General features: G+C 37.7%; 1 protein-coding gene across 1 annotated transcript in view; it reads right to left on the bottom strand.

The window, feature by feature from the left end:
• SPPL3 (signal peptide peptidase like 3) overlaps positions 1-22,428 on the bottom strand; it is a 134,882-nt gene that overhangs the window by 15,320 nt on the left and 97,134 nt on the right. Inside the window, exons 3-4 of the mRNA XM_035017155.1 lie at positions 7,283-7,371; positions 290-409 (exon numbers count right to left, since the gene is read on the bottom strand). Of these exons, the coding sequence (XP_034873046.1) occupies positions 290-409; positions 7,283-7,371 (209 nt within the window). The remainder of the gene's footprint in view (positions 1-289; positions 410-7,282; positions 7,372-22,428) is intronic.

Consider the following 22,428-nt stretch of genomic DNA (forward strand, 5'->3'; position numbering starts at 1 on the left):
TGATTACCTCCCAGACAAGGAGCCACAGTCAGAGTGGTTCTACTTTGGTGTCATAAAGCCCACATATTTTCAAACCCTTGGTCTTTTGTTCAGGCTGTGCTGGCAGTCCCAAACTGATGCTATGTGTATCCCGTGGTTCAAGGAGAAGTGTGGGGAGAAAAAAACAGACTTAAGAAGAAAAATTTGCATGGCATGGTATATAAATCTTAAGTTTTGAGTGATGATTAAAAAGAGGTGAAAAAAATTCCTTTTAGGTTAATGTTTAGGAAGAGAGAAGAAACTCATTTACCTGCTGTACATATTGTAAAAACTACTTGAACTGAGTCAAAGAAGAAGAACATTACTAGGAGAGAGACAGATGCTCCAATTGGAAGGAACAGGGCCTGGGTAGAGTCAATAGTTTGGATACCTGAAAGAGAAAAAAGAACATATTAACGACTTAAGTAACAGGCGCTATGCCCATGTACTCCAGAGACTTTAACACTTCTAGGGGTTAGTATGTAAGATATAGATTATCTAGGTCCTCTGATTCTTTCCTTCCCACTGAGATTATGAACTCCTTGCCCTCCTCATGGTGCCTTCATTAGCTACCTCCTGGTTGCTAACAATGGTGGACAGGGTGCCAAAAAACAAAACAAAACAAAACAAAACCACCCCAAAACAAACAAAAACAAAAAACGAAGAACATATACAGGTAGTAAAAATTCAGATTAGTTGGGACACCTGGGTGGCTCAGTCAGTTAAGCGTCTGCCTTCGGCTCAGGTCACGGTCCCAGGGTCCTGGGATTAAACCCTGCCTCGGGCTCCTTGCTCAGTGGGAAGCCTGCTTCTCCCTCTCCCTCCCTCCCACCTGCTGCTCCCCCAGCTTGAGCGCTCTCTCTCTCTCAAATAAATAAATAAAATCTTAAAAAAAAATTCAGATTAGTCAACTTGAGTACATTTGTAGTCTCATTTGCAGGTCTGGTAAAAGAGGTGGTTTAAATCCACTGACTAAAATCATTTCTCATCATCTACGGATTTACTCATGTTCACTCTTCCCCACTGTTGCTGAGGATCAACTCTGGGTGGAGTCGGGGAGTGGAGGAAATATGATATCTGAAAACCGAAAATCAGAAGAATTATTTTAAGGAATAGGAGATAAATGGGAGAAAACAATTACTTGGGATACAGTAGGATTTAGCACATTGGTTTTCAGTTCTTGGTTACCAATTAGAATCACCTGGAGAGCTGTAACAATTACAATGCCCAGGCCCAACCCCAGATCAATGAAACTGAAATCTCTGGGGGTTAGCAGGCCCAGCTAAAAACCTCCACAAAATTTTATTTTGCATACAGAGTTGAGAAGCATTAATAAAATATTTGGTAGAGAAGAGAAACATGGCAAAATCTGATAACCACTGAATTAAAAGAAAAAATTACTAATCTTGTGTGTGATCTACTTCCAAATTAACCCTGCTGAGATATAAAGTTCTTGAGAGGAATCAAAGAAAAAATATTCATATGAGCTATTATAACGAAATATCAGAAGTCTCTCTTCATTAAATTAAGGCTATGAATAAGATATAAGGTGACCAGAATGAATATAACTAGGCACAAAAGGTTGCAATCATCAACCAATGCTTAAAAACTGCTCTTTGGTATTGAAATTTACCTCTCCCAAGAAAGCTATTTAGCTTTCTAATACCTATTTAGGTATTTTCGTTAAATAAAATATTAAATATTTCTACAAAACAAAATTACTTCTTACTGGCTAGGTGGATGAGTCAAATAATTCACCTATGAATAGGACATTTTTTTTTTCTAAAAATATTTTATTTATTTGACAGAGACAGCAAGAGCGGGAACACAAGGGAGAGGGAGAAGCAGGCTTCCCGTGGAGCAGGGAGCCCGATGCACGGCTTGATCGCAGGACCCTGGGATCATGACCTGAGCCGAACGCTTAGCAACTGAGCCAACCAGACGCCCCAAGGGAGGAGTGATCTATGTGTCAAGACAGAGATGCTCTTAGGAAGATGGCTGACCAGAACTGTAGTCAAACTTCTTCACTTGGCCCCTGGATCATTTGTGTATGGGGGGGTGGGCGGGTATCTTACTTAAAGTGAAGTGTCTTATGGACATTTATGAGACAAAACTCCATGAAATCTCTAACTGAATTTCACCTAATTGTTTTATTTGAGTGCTCTACACCAGGTCAAAGAACTACTAGAGGAAACTACAGATTTCAGGTGCCTTTCACAACAGAAAATAATGGTTTCTCAAATGAATAATTGTTATATGAGGAGAAACAAATCTTAAAAAAAATTATAAATCTTAAAACACACATCCACACCCCCCTCTTTTGTAAAACAAAACATCATATAGTCTACAGATTAATTATATTGGTTTAAAATATGAACTGAGGGGCGCCTGGGTGGCTCAGTTGGTTAAGCGACTGCCTTCGGCTCAGGTCATGATCCTGGAGTCCCGAGATCGAGTCCCGCATCGGGCTCCCTGCTCAGCAGGGAGTCTGCTTCTCCCTCTGACCCTCCCCCCTCTCATGCTCTCTCTATCTCATTCTCTCTCTCAAATAAATAAATAAAATCTTAAAAAATAAAATAAAATAAAATAAAATAAAATATGAACTGAAAATTTAAACGGCTGGCTAGAACAAAGACTTTAGTGAGTCAGGTGTATGAGAAGTATTTGTTTAAAAAATATAAATTTTAGAAGTTCAGTCTGTATTTGGTTTTGCATTTTAATTGCAAAGAGCCTTTCTAGAATATTAGATAGAATGCACAGATTTTTGTTTCTTAAAAGTACAGATTTAAACCAAGAGGTATGAGACACTGCTTCCATTAGTTTTATAGAAGAATGCCCAAGGGAGTATACCAAAGAGCAATGTCACAGGGCAAGTGAAGTTCCTTTAGTTGCTGACAATATGCTCCCTAAAAAAATGTACACAATTTTAATACTGTACTTCCTAAAGGTCTGGAGATAATGGTCCTGTAGGGGATGGAGCTAATTAATTAGCAATTTCAGCCAAATTTCAGTGACTTCAAAACAAAACAGAGCAAAGCAAAACAGAGTCATCATAATTAGGAGGAGTTACTCAAATGCAGTTGGCATTACCTTTAAAGCCAAAATTAACATAAGAAATAGGCATGGTTTTCTCTTCAAGGCGGACCCTAGAGATAAGGTACTTTAGGACAATAGCAAGAAGCTGCCAAGAGATGGAGGGCAGTCGCAAAAAAAAAAAAAAAAAAAGAAACAGGCATGGTGATGGAAAAAATTATGTACAGAGAAATTATTTTTAGCATTTAGTGAACAAGGCTACAGGCTAAATATAGGGTCATGAAATAGATACTGAACAATATACACCAGCATTATTACTGATAATCACTAAGAAAGTTACCGATTTTGCACCTCTGTGAAAGAAGCATGCTGAAATTTTCACTATTTACTGAGCACCTATTACACAGTACGTAACATGAGGGCTTCAAAACTCTGTACAATCTTCACAGTTCAGATAAATTACGTGGGAAGCCTGGTAAAGGACTTCAAGATGTCAGATATTGGGGGTAAGGGTGGGAGTTGTCCTTTTTTTAACCCACTTAATACTGATTAAATGAAGGACTGGTGTGCCAGGAGGAAAAATCTCTTTATAGAATTTTTTTGGGGCAGATATAGGGATGAGACAGGATTTAGAGCCAGGTTCACAAAAATCAGAGAAGACCTAGAGGGCACTCCCTCTTCCCCACTTTCTTTCTAACCCTTTTTATTGTGAAACACAACAAGCATACAGCAAAGTACATAAAACAAAAATGTAGAGTTCAGTCAATCAGTTAATACCACCCAGGTCAGGAAACAACCCTGCCAAGCCCAGAAGTCTTTCTTGTGCCCCTCCCAGTCCCTATTCTTTTCCCCAAAGGGAACTACTATCCTAGCTTTTATGATACTTTCTTCTTTCCTCTGTTTTATATGTTTTCTACTCAAGTGCACATCCTAACACTAATACTAATATTTATTTTGCCTATTTTTGAGCTTATTTCATACACTGAATTACAGTAGCACGTATTTTTGTGTGTTTGGCTTCTTTTAAAGCCCAACATTGTGAGCAGCATCCATGCTGTTTAGGTAACTGTCACTCATTTTTTGTCTTTTTCACAAATTCCTTGATTCTTATTTATTTTGGGAGTAGGCAACTGCAACCTTTATTTCTATTTTTTAAATTTTGCAACCTTTAAAAACAACTTCTACCTATTTACACTTTCTCCTTCAATCAGTTCAGAACACTCTTGCCAAAATCTGAACACTAAACTCATACCTTCCTTTCCTGAGAAGTTCCCCATAATTCTTCTACATTGTTATCATTCAGGACTTCAATCTCTTTAGCACCTAACACAGTCTCTTGCGTTTCTCTGTTCATCTTTCTGGCTGTTATTATTTCTTTGGTTTTGATAAATGTACCCCATTTTCCATGCTGTCCCTTCAATCTGGAATGGTGTCATGCTCCATGATCAAGTATTGGCCGGCCTTGCCGCAACAGCCATTTCTTTCATTGTGTTTTTCCTGATTATGTGGTAGTGGACTGTATTCTCTCCTAATCTCTGTCTATCCCTTCTGGTATCCATAGCCCAGATGAGGCACCGAGGAAGTACATCTGTGAGGATAATGTAGCACAACCAAGGAGGTAGATTTAAGAAAACGACAATTTAAACAAACATCTACTACTCTTCAGAAGTCAGTGGTGAGAAATGAAACTGATGTCACCATGTAACTTCCTTCCACTGTATGGACTGACCTAATCATTTATTTGAGGATAAAATTGTACTTAGACACACAGTGTCCACTTCTCTTAGGTTTCTGTGATTCAATGTACAATGGATTTATAATCTGGTTTAAATATATCATTTGCATATATACTACATAACACAGGACTTGTAAAGGAGTTTAAGTTGTATAAAGTGATTTGGCCTAAAATGTTGACAGAAGATAAATGCTATATAATCATTTAACCTTAAAATCAGGAATTGACACTGGGTTTTACCTGGTTCCTCGTAAGTTACAGGTATGGTATTTTACACCTCATACAAGGATCTGTGTCATAAGTTTAAGAAAAGACTCATATTTAAATGATTCTATTTGTAATGCCCACTTTACACTCCTGGGGACAGCGAACACATTTAACTGGGTGAAAACTAGGCAAGTATAATTTGGCGGGAAGGGTAGTAATTAGAGAAACTGAATGATCTCTTTTCAATTTAACTTCTAAAATTCTCCATCAGTATTCTAACTTTACATTGGATCCTCAGTATCTCCTCCCCATTAGGGTGGTAACTTGAGGCTGTCCTGTAAGTCATGCTCATTCTCTCTGTGTCTGTTATCATATGCTCTTCCCACCCAGATTGACTTCTCCAGCAATCCAAGTTCACTGTTTCAAATTTCAAGTCAAACTCACCTTCTCTGGGATGGGTCAATTATTAAATTGACCTATGGTGGCTCACCCTGACTTGCCCTTCTTTTTTTTACTCTCTGTGTACATGGATGTCAAATGAGTTCATCTCAAGTGCTTACTCTGATCTAGTGACATTAGATGCTTGTTCAGAAGTACTCTGAGGCTATGGTAAGGGTCTGTGAGAGAAAGTTCTTATTTCAGGGACGGAAGTGGTATTTACTATCTCTGTCTTAGTACTTTATTAATGCCTTACAAAGTGTTTTGGCCACACTGCCTAGTGATAGCTTGGGTACCAGCTCTTGTGCTTTTTCAGCTTTCAAAATATCTAACAGAATATCCAAAAAATATATATCTAATAAATTGCATGGTAGGAACCCAGTATCAAGCTCTTGATTATCAAATCAAGTCTCCTTATTTATAATTCAATTCCCCTTATAATAAGCATCACCATTTTCTATAACTCTATTGAGGCACAATATACATATGGCAAAATTTACCCATCTTAAGTGTCTAATACTTGCCAGGCAACTACAAATCCACTCTCTGTCTCTCCATATTTGCCTTTTTGGAAATTTCATGTAAGTGGACTCACACAATATGTAGTCTTTCCTGTCTGGCTTCTTAACATAATGTTTTGAGGTTCATACATGCTGTAGCAATGTACATGTATCAGTACTTCATTCTCTTTAATGCTGAATAGTATTTCATTGTATGGATAGGCCATATTTTGTTTATCCATGAACTAGTTTATTGATCTCTGAGTTGTGTTTCTACTTTTTGGCCATTATAAACAATGCTGCAAAACATTTGCCATCTAGCATACTTCTATTTCTTATAAAGCAAGCATTCTTTTTTTTTTTTTTGAGCTAGGTTTATTTTTTTAATTAACATATAATGTATTATTTGTTTCAGGGGTACAGGTCTGTGATTCATCAGTCTTTTTTTTTTTTTTTTTTAAGATTTTATTTATTTATTTGACAGAGAGAGAGACAGCACAAGTAGGCAGAGTGGCAGGCAGAGGGAGAGGCAGAAGCAGGCTTCCCGCTGAGCAGGGAACCCGATGCAGGGCTCGATCCCAGGACCCTGGGATCATGACCTGAGCCGAAGGCAGCCGCTTAGCCGACTGAGCCACCCAGGCGCCCCTGTGATTCATCAGTCTTATACAATTCACAGCACTCACCATAGCATATACCCTCCCCAATGTCCATCACCCAGCCACTCCATCCCTCCCACCCCCTCCACTCCAGCAACCCTCAGTTTGTTTCCTGAGATTAAGAGTCTCTTATGGTTTGTCTCCCTCTCTGGTTTTGTCTTGTTTCATTTTTCCCTCCCTTCCCCTATGATCCTCTGTCTTGTTTCTCAAATTCCACGTATCAGTGAGATAATATAATACTTGTTTTTCTCAGATTAACTTATTTCATAAAGCAAGCATTCTTATAAAATCTTTAATACCAGAAGAGGTTGTCACAATACTTAGTTTTACAAGTACTTCAAGTAACTATCTTCAAAGAGTCCCTGAATGAATTTGTGATCAACACTTACAAAATTATTGACTTCACCAAAGGATTTAAATGAAATCATAAGCAGGCAGATACCTATCAATCCTACTTGTTTTTAAGAAAATAATCTTAGCAGCAAGCTTTTAGGCATGAGTTAAAAGCAGTACACAAGAAATCAATGGTTTAGATTCAGAACATAAGAATTTTTACAAATTATGCCAATACAGATTAGATTTTATTATTATAACCAAACATAAATCCTTAAACCCAGTAAATTAACTGGGATTATAGAAAGAATCTAATTAAGACCACTACATGCATTAAAGTTAATTGACATAAAATTCCTTACTATTATTGGTGCTGTTGCCATTGAAAGACCCAGAAGAACTGCTATTGTCTTTCTCTTTATCTTGATTTTCAAAGTCCATATTAAGGGACCTGTGGAAAAAATTATATAAGTTTTAATTTTGAAAGAAAGTAGGTCCAAAAAGTCAGTAATGAGACTATATTTTAATATGCTAAGGCATTAGGAACAATAGGAGAGGCTCTTTTGAACAACTCTGCAAAACAGTTCTTATAGCCACGTTTTGAAAAACAATCTACATTCCTTCTAATATGTCAGTTCAAGAGTTCTCCTGACTGCAGATAAAAGCATTCCATTGTGGCTGAATCTTCCAGCAATATCTCTGTGCACATCCTTAATTACTTCCTTATGATAAATATCTAGAAAGAGAAAAGTCAGGTCAAAGGGCAAGCACAATTTTGAGACTTTAATGTACTACACAACTGCTTCCAAGAAGGTTGTACCAATTTGCTCTCTGATAGCAGTGTATGAGAACATTTTTTTTCTCTACACCTGTCAGCTTTCATTTAACAACAACATATACTTCAGTTTTTACTCTATCTAGGACTGTTCTACATAATGGAGGGACAAAAAATAGTGCATAAAACGGGCTTTCATGGATTGTACATTCCAAGAGGGAGGACACTGACAATAAACAAGAAAAGTAAGTTAGATGTATATTAATGGTACCAGCTAATGAGAAAATGCAGGAAATAAAAAGACTAAATTTGAAATTTTAAATACGGTGGGTTGGGAAGGCCTCACTGGTGTGATTTCTAAGTCAAGACCTGAAGGAAGTAGTCACTGTCCATTTGGGGAACTAACAATGCAATCTCTGTTCTAATTTTGCATTAACTACTAAACAATTTTGTGTACGTGAGTTCACTCATTTCTTTCTTTTTTGGTAAACTAACTGTTCAAGTCCTTAGCTCATCTTCAACTATATTAAACTGTTTGTGTCCTAAAGCACTTCCTGCAATGATGGAAACATTCTGTATCTACACTGGGTAGACATAGCCACATGAGCACTTAATATGTGGGAGTGCAATGAGGAACTGAATTCTACTTATAGGAGCTAAAACTATAAAATTCTTAGATGAAACATAGGGATAAATCTTCATGATCTTGGATTTGGCAGTGGATTCTTATACATGATGCTAAAGACACAGCCAAAAAATTGGTAAATTGGACTTCATCAACATAAAAATCTTGTGCTTCAAAGGACACAATCAAAAAAGTCCCAACCCACAGAATGGGAGAAAATATCTGCTATTATGTCTGATAAGGGCCTTGTATTCAGAACATGTAAGAACTCCTACAATTCAATAAAAAGACAACTCAATTAAACAATAAGCAAAGAATCTGAATAAATACTTCTCCAAAGAAGATATGCAAATAAAAAGATATGCAAATGAAAAAATATGCAAATGGTGCCAATAAACATACAAAAAGATTTTTCACATCATTAATGTCAGGGAAATACAAATCCAAACAGAATGAGCTAGCACTTCACACCTACGAGGAGGGCTATAACCAGAAAATCAGATAATAACCAAGTGTCAAGCAAGGACATTGCTGGTGAGAATGTAAATTGATGCAGACACTCTGGAAAACAGTCTGACATTTTCAATTTCTTTAATAAATATAGGGCTATTCAGGTTATTGATTTCTTCTTGAGTGAGCTTTAGCAAATTGTGTCTTTCAAAGAATTGGTCCATTTCATCTAAGTCATCAAATTTACTGGCATAAAGTTGTTGACAGTGGTCCCTTATTATTGTTTTAATACCTGGAGGCTCTAGTTATACCACCTCTCTCATTCCTGATACTGTTTTTGTTTTTTTTTTAAGTTTTTTTTTAATTTATTTACTAGAGAGAGAGAGCATAGGCGAGAGAGAGTGAGCGAGAGTACAAGAAGGGAGAGCTGCAGGCAGAGGGAGAAGCAGGCTCCCTGCTGAGCAAGGAGCCCGCTGTGGGACTCGATCCCAGGACCCTGGGATCATGACCTGAGCTGAAGGCAGTCACTTAACCGACTGAGCCACCCAGGCGTCCCCCTGATACTGTTTTTATGGCTTCTCTTTTTCCTGATTAGCCTGGCCAGAGGTTACCACTTTTATTGGCCTTTAAAAATCAGCTTTTGGTTTCATGAATTTCTCTCTACCCCTAGAGAAAATACTTGACTTATTTTGGCTTTGATCTTTATTCTTACCTTTTGCCTATTTACTAAATTGAGTTTAATTTGCTCTCCTCCCGCCTAGTTTAGGATTAAAGTTTAGATCATTGATACCTTTTTCTTCTATTCTAACCTAGGCATTTAGAGGTGTAATTCCTCCCCTAAGTATTGCTTTTGCAGCATCCCATAAATTTAGCGTGTTTTCACTTTCTCTTAATTCAATGTATTTTTCATTTTTCTGCTTCTTTTTTGATGCATGAAAGTGTTATTTTTGTTTCCAAATATCTGGGAATTTTCTAGACCTCTATTACTGATTTCTAATTTGATTCCATTGTGATCTGTTAGGGACTGTTTGTGTCAACTCCCCTCCACCACCCCACAAAAAAGTTCATTTGTTGAAGCCCTAACTCTCAATATGATGGTTATTTGGTGACTGGGTCTTTGGGATGTAATTCTGCTGTGATCATGAGGGTGGGGTCCTCATGATGGAATTAGTATCCTTCTAAGAAGAGATACCAGAGAGCTTGCTCCCTCTCTCCTGGGTGTGCACACACCAAGGAAAAACCATGTGAGCATGCAACAAGAAGGTGGCTGTCTGCAGGACAAGAAGAGTGCTCACCAAAACCCAACCATGCTGGCACCCTGACCTTGGATTTCCAGCCTCCTGGGACTATGAAAAAATAAATTTCTGTTGTTTAATGCCATCCAGTCTGTGGTATTTTGTTATGGCAGGCCCAGTTAACTAACAGAGATCAGAGATCATACTTTTTATGCCTTGTATCCACTTATTGAGACTTGTATTATGTCCCAAAATATGTTCTATCTTGGTAAATGTTCCATGTGCACTTGAGAATAATGCATATTCTCCTGTCAGATGAGTGTTCTACGAATATCAGGTCAAGTTGGTTCAGAATACTGTTCAAGCCACTATATCTTTACTGATTTTCTGACAACTTGTTTTATCAAGTACTAAGAGAGAGGTCCTGAAATCTTCAGCTATATCTGTGAATTTGTTTTATTTCTCCTTGAAGTCTGTTATCAGTTTTTGCTTCATGTATTTTGAAGATTTTATGTGATGCATAAACATTTAGGATTATTATGTCTTGTTAATTGATCACTTTATCATTATGAAATAACCTTGTCTGTAGTAATATTCCTTGCTCTGAAAGCTGCTTTGTCTGATACTAATATAATTAACTCCAGCTTTCTTTTGATGAATATAAGGTATATCTTTTCCCAGTCTTTTACTTTAAATCTTTTTCTAGCTTCATTATCTGTAATGTACTTTTTGTAAGCTGCATATAATTGGATTTTGCTTTTTAATTCAATCTGACAACTGTTGTATTTTGATTGCTGTGCTTAGGCCAATTTCATTTAACATGATTATTGTTGTGATTAGGTTTGAGACTATCGTGTTGCTGTCTGTCCTATCTTTTTTTGTTGTTCCCCTTTACCTGACTTCTTTTGTATATTAATAGTTTTTTTTTTTTTTAAAGATTTATTTATTTAGAGAGAGCACAATCAGGGAGGGGCAGAGGGAGAGGGAGAGAAATCCTCAAGCAGACTCCCTGCTGAGCATGGAGCTGGATGTGGGGCTCAATCCCAGGACCCTGAAGATCATGAATTGAGCCAAAATCAAGAGTCAGCCACTTAACCGACTGAGCCACACAGGTGCCCTAGGATTAACAGAGTATTTAAATGATTATCTTTTATCTCTTTTGTTGTCTTATTATCTGTAACTCTTGTTCTTTTATTTTTATTTATTTTTTTTAAAGATTTTTATTTATTTATTGAGAGAGAGAGAGAATGATAGAGAGAGAGCATGAGAGGGAGGAGGGTCAGAGGGAGAAGCAGACTCCTTGCCAAGCAGGGAGCCTGATGCGGGACTCGATCCAGGGACTCCAGGATCATGACCTGAGCTGAAGGCAGTCGCTTAACCGAGCCACCCAGGCGCCCCTTGTTCTTTTATTTTAGTGGTCACTGAGCATTTAAACATCTTTAACCAATACAGTGTACCTTCAAGTTATATTATAGTACTTCATGTATAGTATAAAAACCTGACATCAGTGTACATTTATTACTCTGAACCTTTGTACTATTACCACGCATTTTACTTTTACATGTTATGCTATAAACTGTACAATATACTGTTATTTTTGTTTATACAGTTATATTCTAAAAAGTTTTAAATAGTAAGAAAATAGTCTTTTTATATTTATTAATATTGTTACAATTCCTGGTGATCTTCATTCCTTTGTGTAGATCCAGATTTCCAGGGGTTACCATTTTTAATCTGCTTGAAGTATTTCCTTTCACATTTCTATCTTTCTTTCTTTCTTTAAAGATTTTACCTTTTATGCGAGAGGGAACACAAGCAGGGGAAGTGAGAGAGGGAGAAGCAGGCTCCCCGCTAAGCAGGAAGCCGATGCAGGGCTCGATCCCTGGACCCTGGGATCATGATCTGAGCCGAAGGCAGACACTTAACGACTGAGCCACCCAGGCGCCCCTCCTTTCACATTTCTTATAGGGTAAAGTGATTTTGTGTATCTGGAAACACCTTTATTTTGCCTTCTTTTTTTTTTTTTTTTAAAGATTTTATTTATTTTTTAGAGAGCGAGAGAGAAACAGCATGAGAGGGGCAAGGGTCAGAGGGAGAAGCAGGCTCCCCGCTGAGCCGGGAGCCCAATGTGGGACCCGATCCCAGGACCCCGGGATCATGACCTGAGCCGAAGGCAGACGCTCAACCACCTGAGCCTCCCAGGCGCCCTATTTTGCCTTCATTTTTGAAAGATTTTTTGCCAAAAGAATTTGTCAACACAGAATTTTATGTTGATAGTTTTTCCTTTCTGTATTTTAAAGCTGTTGTTCCACTGTCTTCTCACATTATTTTCAATGAGAAATATGGTGTTTATCCTTATCTTTGTTCCTCTCTATGTAACATGTTCTTCTGCCCACACCCATCCCCACCGACCCCTGGCTCCTTTTTGGATTTTCTCTTCTTTGACTGCTTTTGAGTGACTTGATGATGATGTGCCTTGGAGTAGTCTTCTTTATGTTTTTTGTGCTATGGGTTTATTAAGTTTCTTAGATCTGTGGGTTATAGTTTTCTTCAAGTTTGGAAAAATTTTGGCCATTAATTCTTCAAGGTTTTTTCTTTCCTTCCCTTTCTTCTCTCTTGCAGGGACTGCCCATATATTAACCCACTGGGGTTGTTCTTTGATGTTTATAGGTCAAAGACACACTCTTTCATTAAGAACATTTTTTCCCCTCTTTTCTATATTTCATTTTGGATATTTTCTGTCACTGTGCCTTCAAGTTCACTAATCTTTTCTTCTGTAATGTCTAATGGTTGTTAATCCCATGCAGTGTACTTTTTTCAGGTTTTAAAACTTTTTTATTTACATATTTAAAAAATTGTGCATTCCAGTAATTAAAATCATTTGAACAACAACAAAAAATGACACTGATTACACAGCATTTTATAGACTGCGGGACACCTTAGAACAGCTTGGATTTTCTCTAGATTTCACTGTTGTCCCACCCAGCTTCTTCCTTCAGCAGTATGCAGGTTCTTTTCCTTTCCTGGCAGCCAGCCAGGCAGATGGGAGAGGTATGTGACCTTTGTTGTCAGTAGTCCTCGATTCTCTGATGTGAAAATGGGCAGCAGTCATTTAAACTTGATCCAAACTCTCTGCATCTTATAAAGTTAAACAGCTAGAAGCCGTAAAATAAGTACGTAATGCTTGTGGAATGTACAGTGCATATCAGCAGTACATGCCTCACATTACGATTTGCCTGCTTGCTTCTTCTGTTGTTTCTTTTGAGGGTAATTCTTCTCTTGCATTTCTATCTTCTTCAATTTTGACTTATTCAATTTCTCAATCTCAGCCATATCGTGTTTGTGAGACATGGTTACAGGGACGCAGAGTGAGATGCATGAGCAGTGTCTTGTCTGAGCAGTGGCTGCCACTGAGTGCCCATTCAGTGTATTTTTGATCTCAGATGTTGTTGTTTTCACCTCCAGAGGCTTAATTTTGGGTATTTTAGAATATCTTCCATGTATCTACCTAACTTTTTGTAGAGATGAATATAATACCAGTTTTGATGTACTTCTCTGCTAATTCCAACATATGTGTCAGTTCTGGGTTGGTTTTGATCGATTATTTGCCTCATCATTGGTCATGTTTTCCTTCTTCTTTGCTGCTGCCTGGTCATCTCTGCTTGTATGCCAGACATTGTGAGTTTTACTTCATCTCAGTATTTTTATATTCCCACAAATCTTCTTGAGCTTTGTTCTGGGATGCTGTTAGTTACTTAGACGCGGTATGTGTTCAGGTACTGCTTTTACAATTTATTAGGCAGTGCTCAATTTAGGGTAATTACTCTCTACCAACTGAGGCAAGACTTTTCTAGAGAGTACTCTACCCAATGCCACGTGAATCGTAAGGTTTTCCAATCTGGCTGATGGGAGTACGTACTCTGCTTCTAATCCTTTCACATTATTTTTTCCTTAGCTTTAGGTAATTTCCTCATATGCATGCACTGATCAATATTCTGATGAATGCTCAAGGGGTGCACCTGCAGATCTCTGGGGTTTTCTGTCTTTCAAACTCTGTCCTATTACCTCTGGCTGCCTCAGGCTTTCTGGACTCTCAGCTCTGTCTCCTTGAGGCAGGGGATGTTTCTCCCTGCACCATGACCTAGAAATTGTCTTTAATGTTTTCCCTTTTTTCTTTTTAAAAGATTTTATTTATTTGACAGAGAGAGATAGAGAGAGCAGGAACACAAGCAGGGGGAGTGGGAGAGGGAGAAGCAGGCTTCCCATTGAGCAGGGAGTCTGATACAGAGCTCGATCCCAGGACCCTGGGATCATGACCTGAGCTGAAGGCAGATGCTTAACGACTGAGCCACCCAGGTGCCCTGTTTTCCCTTTTTCTTAATTTTGTTTTTGAATAGTAAAAATTGTACACATTTATGGTATACAACATGTTTTGATATATGAATACACTGTGAAATGATTACCACAATAAAACTAATTAGCATATCCACTGCCTCCCATAATTACCTCTTTTTCTCATGGTCAGACACCTGAGATCTACTCTCTAAGCAAATTTTAAGTATAGAAATACATTAACTATAGTCACCACAATGTACATTAGGTTGCCAGAACTTATTTCATCTTATACCTGAAAGTTTGTACTCTTTGATCAATCTCTCCTCTTTCTCCTAATCCTCCAGTATCTGGTACTATTATTCTACTCTCTATTGCTATCAATTCAACTTTTTTGGGGGCATGGGGACAGAGAGCACTATCTTAAGAAAGCTAGAAAAATAGTTTACCATCTCTCAGGATTACTGTCCTCTGTTGTCTGATGAACAGTATTCCTGACAATCATTATTTCAGGCGGGATGGTAAATCCAGTTCCTGTTACTTCATCTTGGCTGGAAGTAGAAGTGCTTCTAGGTAGTTCTTTTAAATATTCAGGTCCCAAACTGAGCAGATTTTGAAGTGAAGGAGAGGTCTCCTTTCATTTCTTATTCATACTGTTTATAAGTCCTTGGGGGTACTGGAACATTGTTGAGTTTTATCCCTCTCTTCAGGAAAGGTCAGAATTCTCCCTGGAAGGGAATCTTAACCAAACTATGAGGCTCAGGTCCTACTGATAATGCTCTTCACTTCATAGCTTCCTACCCTTAGGACTCCAAATCTGCTAGATGCAAGAAATTTGACCCTCTACTATAATAGCTTGACTCTGCCATTTGGCTTCACGTTCTATCAACCAGGTTCTGTCTAAAACTCCCTTACCTGTTACTGGTGCTGGAGAAGCCTGCAACTGGTTATGTCTTCGGTTAGAATTGGCGACCTGCCCAGAAAAGCCCGTGGAATATTAACTGACTGATCCCCTATAAACTTGGCTAATTAGCTGTTTAACAAACTGTTGCACTGGAAGGGCAGCCCTAACAGTTCACAGATTTTCCAATAAGACCAAAGGATGGATATTTATACAGATGTGGTAGACACCCTTTAAAACATGGATAACACTACTCTTCTGAGTATGATCAGGGCCCTGATGTGTTGGCCTTCCTGGGAGTTTATAATTAAAAAAAAAAAAAAAAAGCCCTGTATTTTAGAACATTCATCTTATATCTAATATTGGGGACTTCTATTTCTCCAGCAATCAGAAGAAGACACTTTAACAGAGATTAGAAAGTATACTAGCTGTTCTCACCTCAGTTAGCCCTAGTCATTGCTATAGTGACTGGCTCCTGGGACAAACTCTACCCTGTCAACTTTGATTAGTTCCACAACAAACTAGATACAATGTTTTGCAAATATTTCTCCTGCTAAGATACCTGTCCTAGTTTTCAGCACATGGTTTCATTTCTATGGTTTTTAAACTTTAATTCATGTTTCTCGTGGAAGAGCTAATCATCTGTGGAGAGTTAAACTCTAAAACTGGTGATGTAATTCATGAGGACCTATCTGGAGCCATGGGAATATGAAGACCATCTTCCCTGTGGGCATGCTTTGGAGAAGACCTGTATTAATTTAAATCACGTTTTTCAAGTTCACTTATGAATGGAACAACAACAACAACAACAACAACAACAACACAACATTTCTTATGCCTACTCTGCTTCTCAGAATCTTGGAGACAGCGTGGTACATTTACAGAAATTGTTAACCCACATCTCAACCACTGGGGCTGGCTATTACACATTCTTAGCTTTTCCTATGCTTTCTGCTGGCCATTATAATGATGTCTGGACTGGAAAGTTCCAGTCATCTCTGGTTTGACCCTAGGCACAGCTGTTACAGAGCCTTTGTCCTAACATTGGGTAAATGAGACTGGTTGCTGAGAGTACTGTCGGATAGGCTTAGGGGTGATACCTAACTACAGTTCAATTTGTTATTAACTAAGGACTATTTAAGAATATTCTGGCTTTTTTAAGGCAAGGAAGGATTTCCCTTCTTTTCAAATACCAGTAGATTGTGATTAACTTAAAACCAGTTTTAGCTGTAACGTTTTCTTAGAACCTAGTTTGATAAAACTGTTGCAGGGACAGGAAATCTTTAGATAAGCTAATGAGGTACCAAGGTGGGGGTGGGGGTAAGCAAGCATGTTATATGATTTGAAGCTTACTCTGAATTTCTTATTGCCACAAATAAGCTTAGCTAAAATCAAGCACTGCCTGATCATCAGACCATGGGTCACTACTCCACAAAACAGAAATCTGGTTAAAAGAGGTTGTGGGGCCCCACATATTGGCTCAAACAGGAAATTTATGTATTGTAGCTTTACAAAACAAGATCAATGGACAACCTAGGTTTAGCAGATTCCAGGCCACTGTGACAGGGGTCCAGTAACAGTTACCCATACTGCACAAGTGACAGCCAACTTAAGCTGTTTAAATAGTCTTTGCTGCCTCCTGAGCAGAATTATGGGCCTTTATCCCGCCTTACTTGGTAATCTTTATTAACTCTAGAGATATGAAATTGCTTGGCTGGACCTAGAAGAGCTTATTCCATCTTCATAAAAGACTATCTTTAACTCCCCACCTCCCCATCCCATCACAATCTCATTGTTATTACTATACAATAACACACATTAATTCATCATAGTGTTATCACTAGAATCCAGCCAAATTGTATTGCTTAACAGCAAGTCTGAGTTACTGAAATCTTGTTTAAACACTCACAGAAAGACCTGAGCTGTGGCTATTTCATCACAACCACCTACCATCGTAGAAAGAGCCATCTAAATTGCAGCATATTACTTGCTCTTTTTAGTTGCCTTCTCATCACCTATGACTGAAGAGAAAATAGTTATGGGTCAAGCTATAGGAGGCATACAAATTTCTAATTATTGATGCTAGCAAAGAACCTACATGAAGAATCTACTACTAAGAATCCGAGTAAAAGAGATGGTCTTCTGACTAAGCAACTGAAAACTTCCTAAGGGTTAAAATAATGATAATAGTTAACCTTTATTGGGCTTTTCCTGTCAGGCATTATGCTAGCTGCTTTACAGGAAAGATTTCTTTTGTTTCACAGAATAACTATAATTAGTAATGTTGACTGTATTTGGAGAAAGAGCATTTAAAGAGGTAATTAAATTAAAATGGGGGTGGGAAGGGTGGACCCTAATCCAATTTGACTGATATCTTTATAAGAGGAAGAGATTAGGACAGAGAGAGACAGTCACCCCAGGCACATGCATACATGTGAGAGAAGACCACGTGAAGGGCACCATCTACATGTAAAGACAGCAACCTATACTCTGGTTTCTCTTCAGATCGTATAAGCTGTTTCAGAATGAAACCAACTCTGGCTGACACCTTGATCTTGGACTTCTGGCCTCCTGAAATACATGTTTTTAAAGTTAGCTAGTCTGTGTTACTCTGTTATGGCAGTTGTAGCAAACTAATATGAAGATGCTCTATTATTATCCCTACACGGTAAAGAAACGAAGGTTCTCACTATATGCCCTGCCCTGACTATAGTATCAACCCTTCCAAAACAAACGAACTTCTATTTTTTTTTTTGAAAAAATATAATGATTACTAAAAAACTCAAACAGTAGAAAAAGGTACAAAATAACAGACTCCCCAAATCCCTATCTCCAGAGATCTATGCATTTGGTGTACAACTGCCTTTTTTAAAAAATGAGGATTAATATACTATTATTTCACAAATTAATTTTTCATTGGCTAGTATTCCAAGGATGTGTTTTTACATCAATACATACTACTTTTTCCTCATTAAAAAAACAAAACAAAACAAAAAACCTACACAGTATTTCTCCTTGAGTTAACTTGACCTGATATCATTTTTGGATGAACTGCATATATCCTGCCTTATTACAGAGAAATATTAAGACAAGCAACCTTTTATAAACAGATGATATGGTTTTATTTTGAACTGGGAAGGGTTCAACTGACAACTGAGCCTGCCAGCTAATTAGTGCCAGAAAGAACAACTGATCAATGTTCTTCAAATTTAAATTAGTGAATAAGTGAAAATCCTAAGTGTGCCTTTTTGGGGTCACTTTGATGTACATTTCACAAGTAATATATCACAGACACTAACTACATGAGGAAGTGTTTTAATGTTCTCGGAGTGCTTCAATAAGATTTTATTTTGGCTGAGGTGGAAATCTGGTTGTATTTGCTCTAAATCTTTTCAAACTAAAACTAATTCAGCTGCAAGGAACAGAACTTTAGGAAATCAACTACTCATGTCTTTATGTACTGGACTGGATTATAAAGGATTTTCTGAAGAAAGTCCTAGGGCTGTGGGAATTTCCACTGCTTGCCCAGAACAAGGGGAAATACAGGCTTATCATAGGCCTTTTTAGGTTCCTTAGTTCTGATGAAAATACAAATGTGCTCTGAGCACTGTTAAGACAAAGAGGTCTGTATTCAGCTGGCAACAGAGTACATGTCTGGACTGCTGCCAACATTTATCAAGAGATCAATATTCAGAAATAATCACTTGAAGAACGAACAAACCATTCATTTCTCCAGATAGTCTAAAATATAATGTTAGACCAGAGTAAGCTAGCAATCTGGACAACTTTCTGCTGCTGGCTATGTGCCTCTAATTTTGGCAAAATTACTTTTGCTGAAATGTATTTTCATGAAATGACCTTCAATTGCTGATTTTGAAGGGTACTGTAATCATTCAACAAACATTTGAATGATTATGAAACGCTATGAAACTCAAAGTTGTAACCTCTTTCTGAGGATCTTCAGGATAAAGGTCTGTCTGATCTTAAGACCAACAACAGTTGTAATTCACCTTAACAACTAGGTTCTTTTTATTCAAGGGCACTAAAAAGGTTCTCTTTTTTCTTCTGAAAGTTGGCTGCTAGAAAGCTTACTATGCTATTTGTGGACCACCAGTAGTAATAAAGGTATTGGCCAATATGGTTTGCATTTTTAGAATTATTTTTGGCTGTCTCTACCCATACTTCTTCTTTTCTTTGGCCCCATTTTGATTTACCTTATCTCATCACAAGTTGGCAAACCCTAGCAAATGGTCTGAAATCCTTTTGAACAGGGCAGAGCAAAAATAAACAACTGCAGGAAGCAAAATGGAGCTGAGAACATATTTACTGAGTTATACTTGTTCATTCATTTGGATTCTGATAACGGAGGACACTGAGTACTGGAGAAGAAAGGCAAATTGGAATTTTTTATCTTAATATTTTAAGAATACCATGTTTTCTGATCATTCTAATATTAGAAGCAGGTGCAATGAAGGGGGAATTCACTTGGTCAAGGTAAACACTACATGGTTGAATTGGATTTAAGCTAAATGTGTGTTCCTAGAAAATTCAGTGTGTTTTTTTTTATAAATGGAACATTTTAAAAAGAGTTGATGGAATTGTTAAATATATCAAGGAACTTGTCCACATACATTACAATGTCCATAACCATTCCCTAATAAATTCAGATTTCTGTATATAATGTTTTCTGAAGGTAGGACAGGTTAAGAGGTGGCTACAAGAGCAGTTCAAAAGATAACATGTCACATGCCGCACCACTGTGTGATCAACACACGTCATGACACCGTGGACCATGATGGAATTTGTTTCTATTAACCTGGTCTGACTTTACAACGATACACATTTAGTGTGAAAGGCAACACAATCATAGAAAGTGCATTTCTTATATTCTCTGCAGTCTCATTAACTTGATGACATTGTCTTCCTAGAGTAGGTTTGGGTATAAGCAAATAAATTGAGTTTGCCATTAAATAAAGCATAGGTAAGTGCTTGTCTTAAAAAAGGTAGTAGTTACCCTCCAGTTACAGAAGTTCCGTTCTTCCTTCATATAGCAACTTTATATAGGGATTATAGATAAATATATATTAAATAATTATCTATTTAGAGAGATAGGATATAAAGTATATCTCCTTTTGATTTTCTTTTAGATCTATTCAAACCTGTTATTTTTTGGTCTGTGATTCCTGGCAGGACAGAACTCAAGTATAAAGAGCTGTGGTTAGAAGTTTGTTCTCTCTCTGTCTCACTCACTGTTAATGCTTTTCTATAGTTTGTCAAACTTTTCGGGGACATAATGATTAAATGAGTAATTATGCTATTTTTTTCTGAGCAACTGGAAAGACTGAGGAGAGACAGGTGTCAGTTTAAGTAATATAGGAAATCTAGCAAAGCTCAGCCAAGGGATGGCAAACATAAGGGTTCCTAAACTGAGGATTTGCTTTGGCTTTTAGAATCTAGTTTTACACAGTATAGTTTTTCCTTCTGTACTTAAAAAAGTGAAAGCCTAGTGAGAAATAACCCGTACAATTAAAAAATCTTTTATCCTGTATTTTATGATATTCCCCCATGTCTTCACAGCTTTGAATAAAATGTGATAATTTAAATGAGTAAATAATATATTCTTATGGTCTCAGAGGAATATGAACATATATGGTTGGGTGGTGGTAGAGGGGGAAAAATAGCAACAGTTCTATTCAAATTCAGGAACATTTTTTGTGCATGTCCTATATGGAGGGTAGCATGAAAAGTGTATCATGGAAGCTAATGGAGAAAATTTCAGTAGTAGGTGGTGGTAAACCATCAAGGACAGCTCAAGAATAAAGACTGGAGCGGTGCCTGGGTGGCTCGGTTGGTTAATTGTCTGCCTTGGGTCTCACACTGGGCTCCCTGCTTTGCGGGAGTCTGCTTCTTCTCTGCCCCTCCCCACTGCTCATGCTTGTGCACTCTCTCTCTCTAGCATGCTCTCAAATAAAATCTTAAAAAAAAAAAAAAAGAATAAGACTGGAGGGGAATTTTTTTTCTTTTTAGCAAAAGGGAAAAACTCTTGAGAACTTCAGGAGAGTTTCAAATAGATTTGTAAAGGGTAAACAACCTATCAATGAATGGGCCCTGAAAATGCTACCAGCAATTAAGAACGACTTAGAAAGTCAGGAAAGAATCTGCACAAAGTCTGTCATGCACGCCACCTGAACAGGCTCGGGCGTTGGGCCCCCATCCTAAGCCTAGTGAAGCAATCTTTCCCAGGTGATTTTCATGCACAGTAAGGCCTAAAGACCACTGCTGAAGAAAAAAAAATTCACCAAAAAGAGGTTTATTTATTATTATTTTTTAAGATTTTATTTATTTATTTGACAGAGCAGGAGAGCACAAGCAGGAGAGAGAGGCAGAGGGAGAGGGAGAAGCAGGCTCTCCACTGAGCAGAAAGACTGATGCGGAACTCGATCCCAGGGCCCTGGGATCATGACCTGAGCCGAAGGCAGTCACTTTACCAACTGAGCCACCCAGGCAACCCCAAAAAGAGGTTTATAAGAAAGCTTCTCATTCCTTCTGACTTTACTACCAGATCAATTTATTTGGTTCAGATTTGAGATTTTGTTACTGTTCTCAGTAGCCAGCAGTAATAAAATACTTAAATCCCAGCTCCATCACTTATTACACTTGCCTACTTAACATTTTTGGGCCCAGTTTCCTCATTTGTAAAATGGGAGTAACGGTATCTATCTTGTTGAATTAATATAAGGATGAAATGATTTGACTTTATGTAAAGCCACTTAGCACCGTCACATAAATGCTCAGTAAAATATTAGCTGTTTTCTTCATCTTCATCACATTTCTTAATTCCGTCAATGTCACAGTAAAAAGATTACAATAACCAACAAAAATCACACATCTCCACCCAACCCGTCACAGTAAGTAACAGAAGTCAACTCACAACAATTAAAAAGCATCTCAACTGTAGAAAACCCAAATGGTAGGAGTCAGACAGCATATAGACTGGGAAGTATCATTCAGAACCCACAGGGTCTCAATGAAGAACTCTCTGTAAATATTTTCATCAAGGAATCTATGTCCAAATAAGTCACAGGCCAGTTCTTCATCCAGCTATCTCACGTTTATTTGAAAGCAAGAATTAAGGAAATTACTTTGCTACTAGTTTTACCTCACTGACTACTTCAAATTTCACTTCTGTT

This window comes from Mirounga leonina, unplaced genomic scaffold (genome assembly GCF_011800145.1).
Source record: "Mirounga leonina isolate KUSES-001 unplaced genomic scaffold, KU_Mleo_1.0 Mir_171, whole genome shotgun sequence".
Taxonomy (NCBI): domain Eukaryota; kingdom Metazoa; phylum Chordata; class Mammalia; order Carnivora; family Phocidae; genus Mirounga; species Mirounga leonina.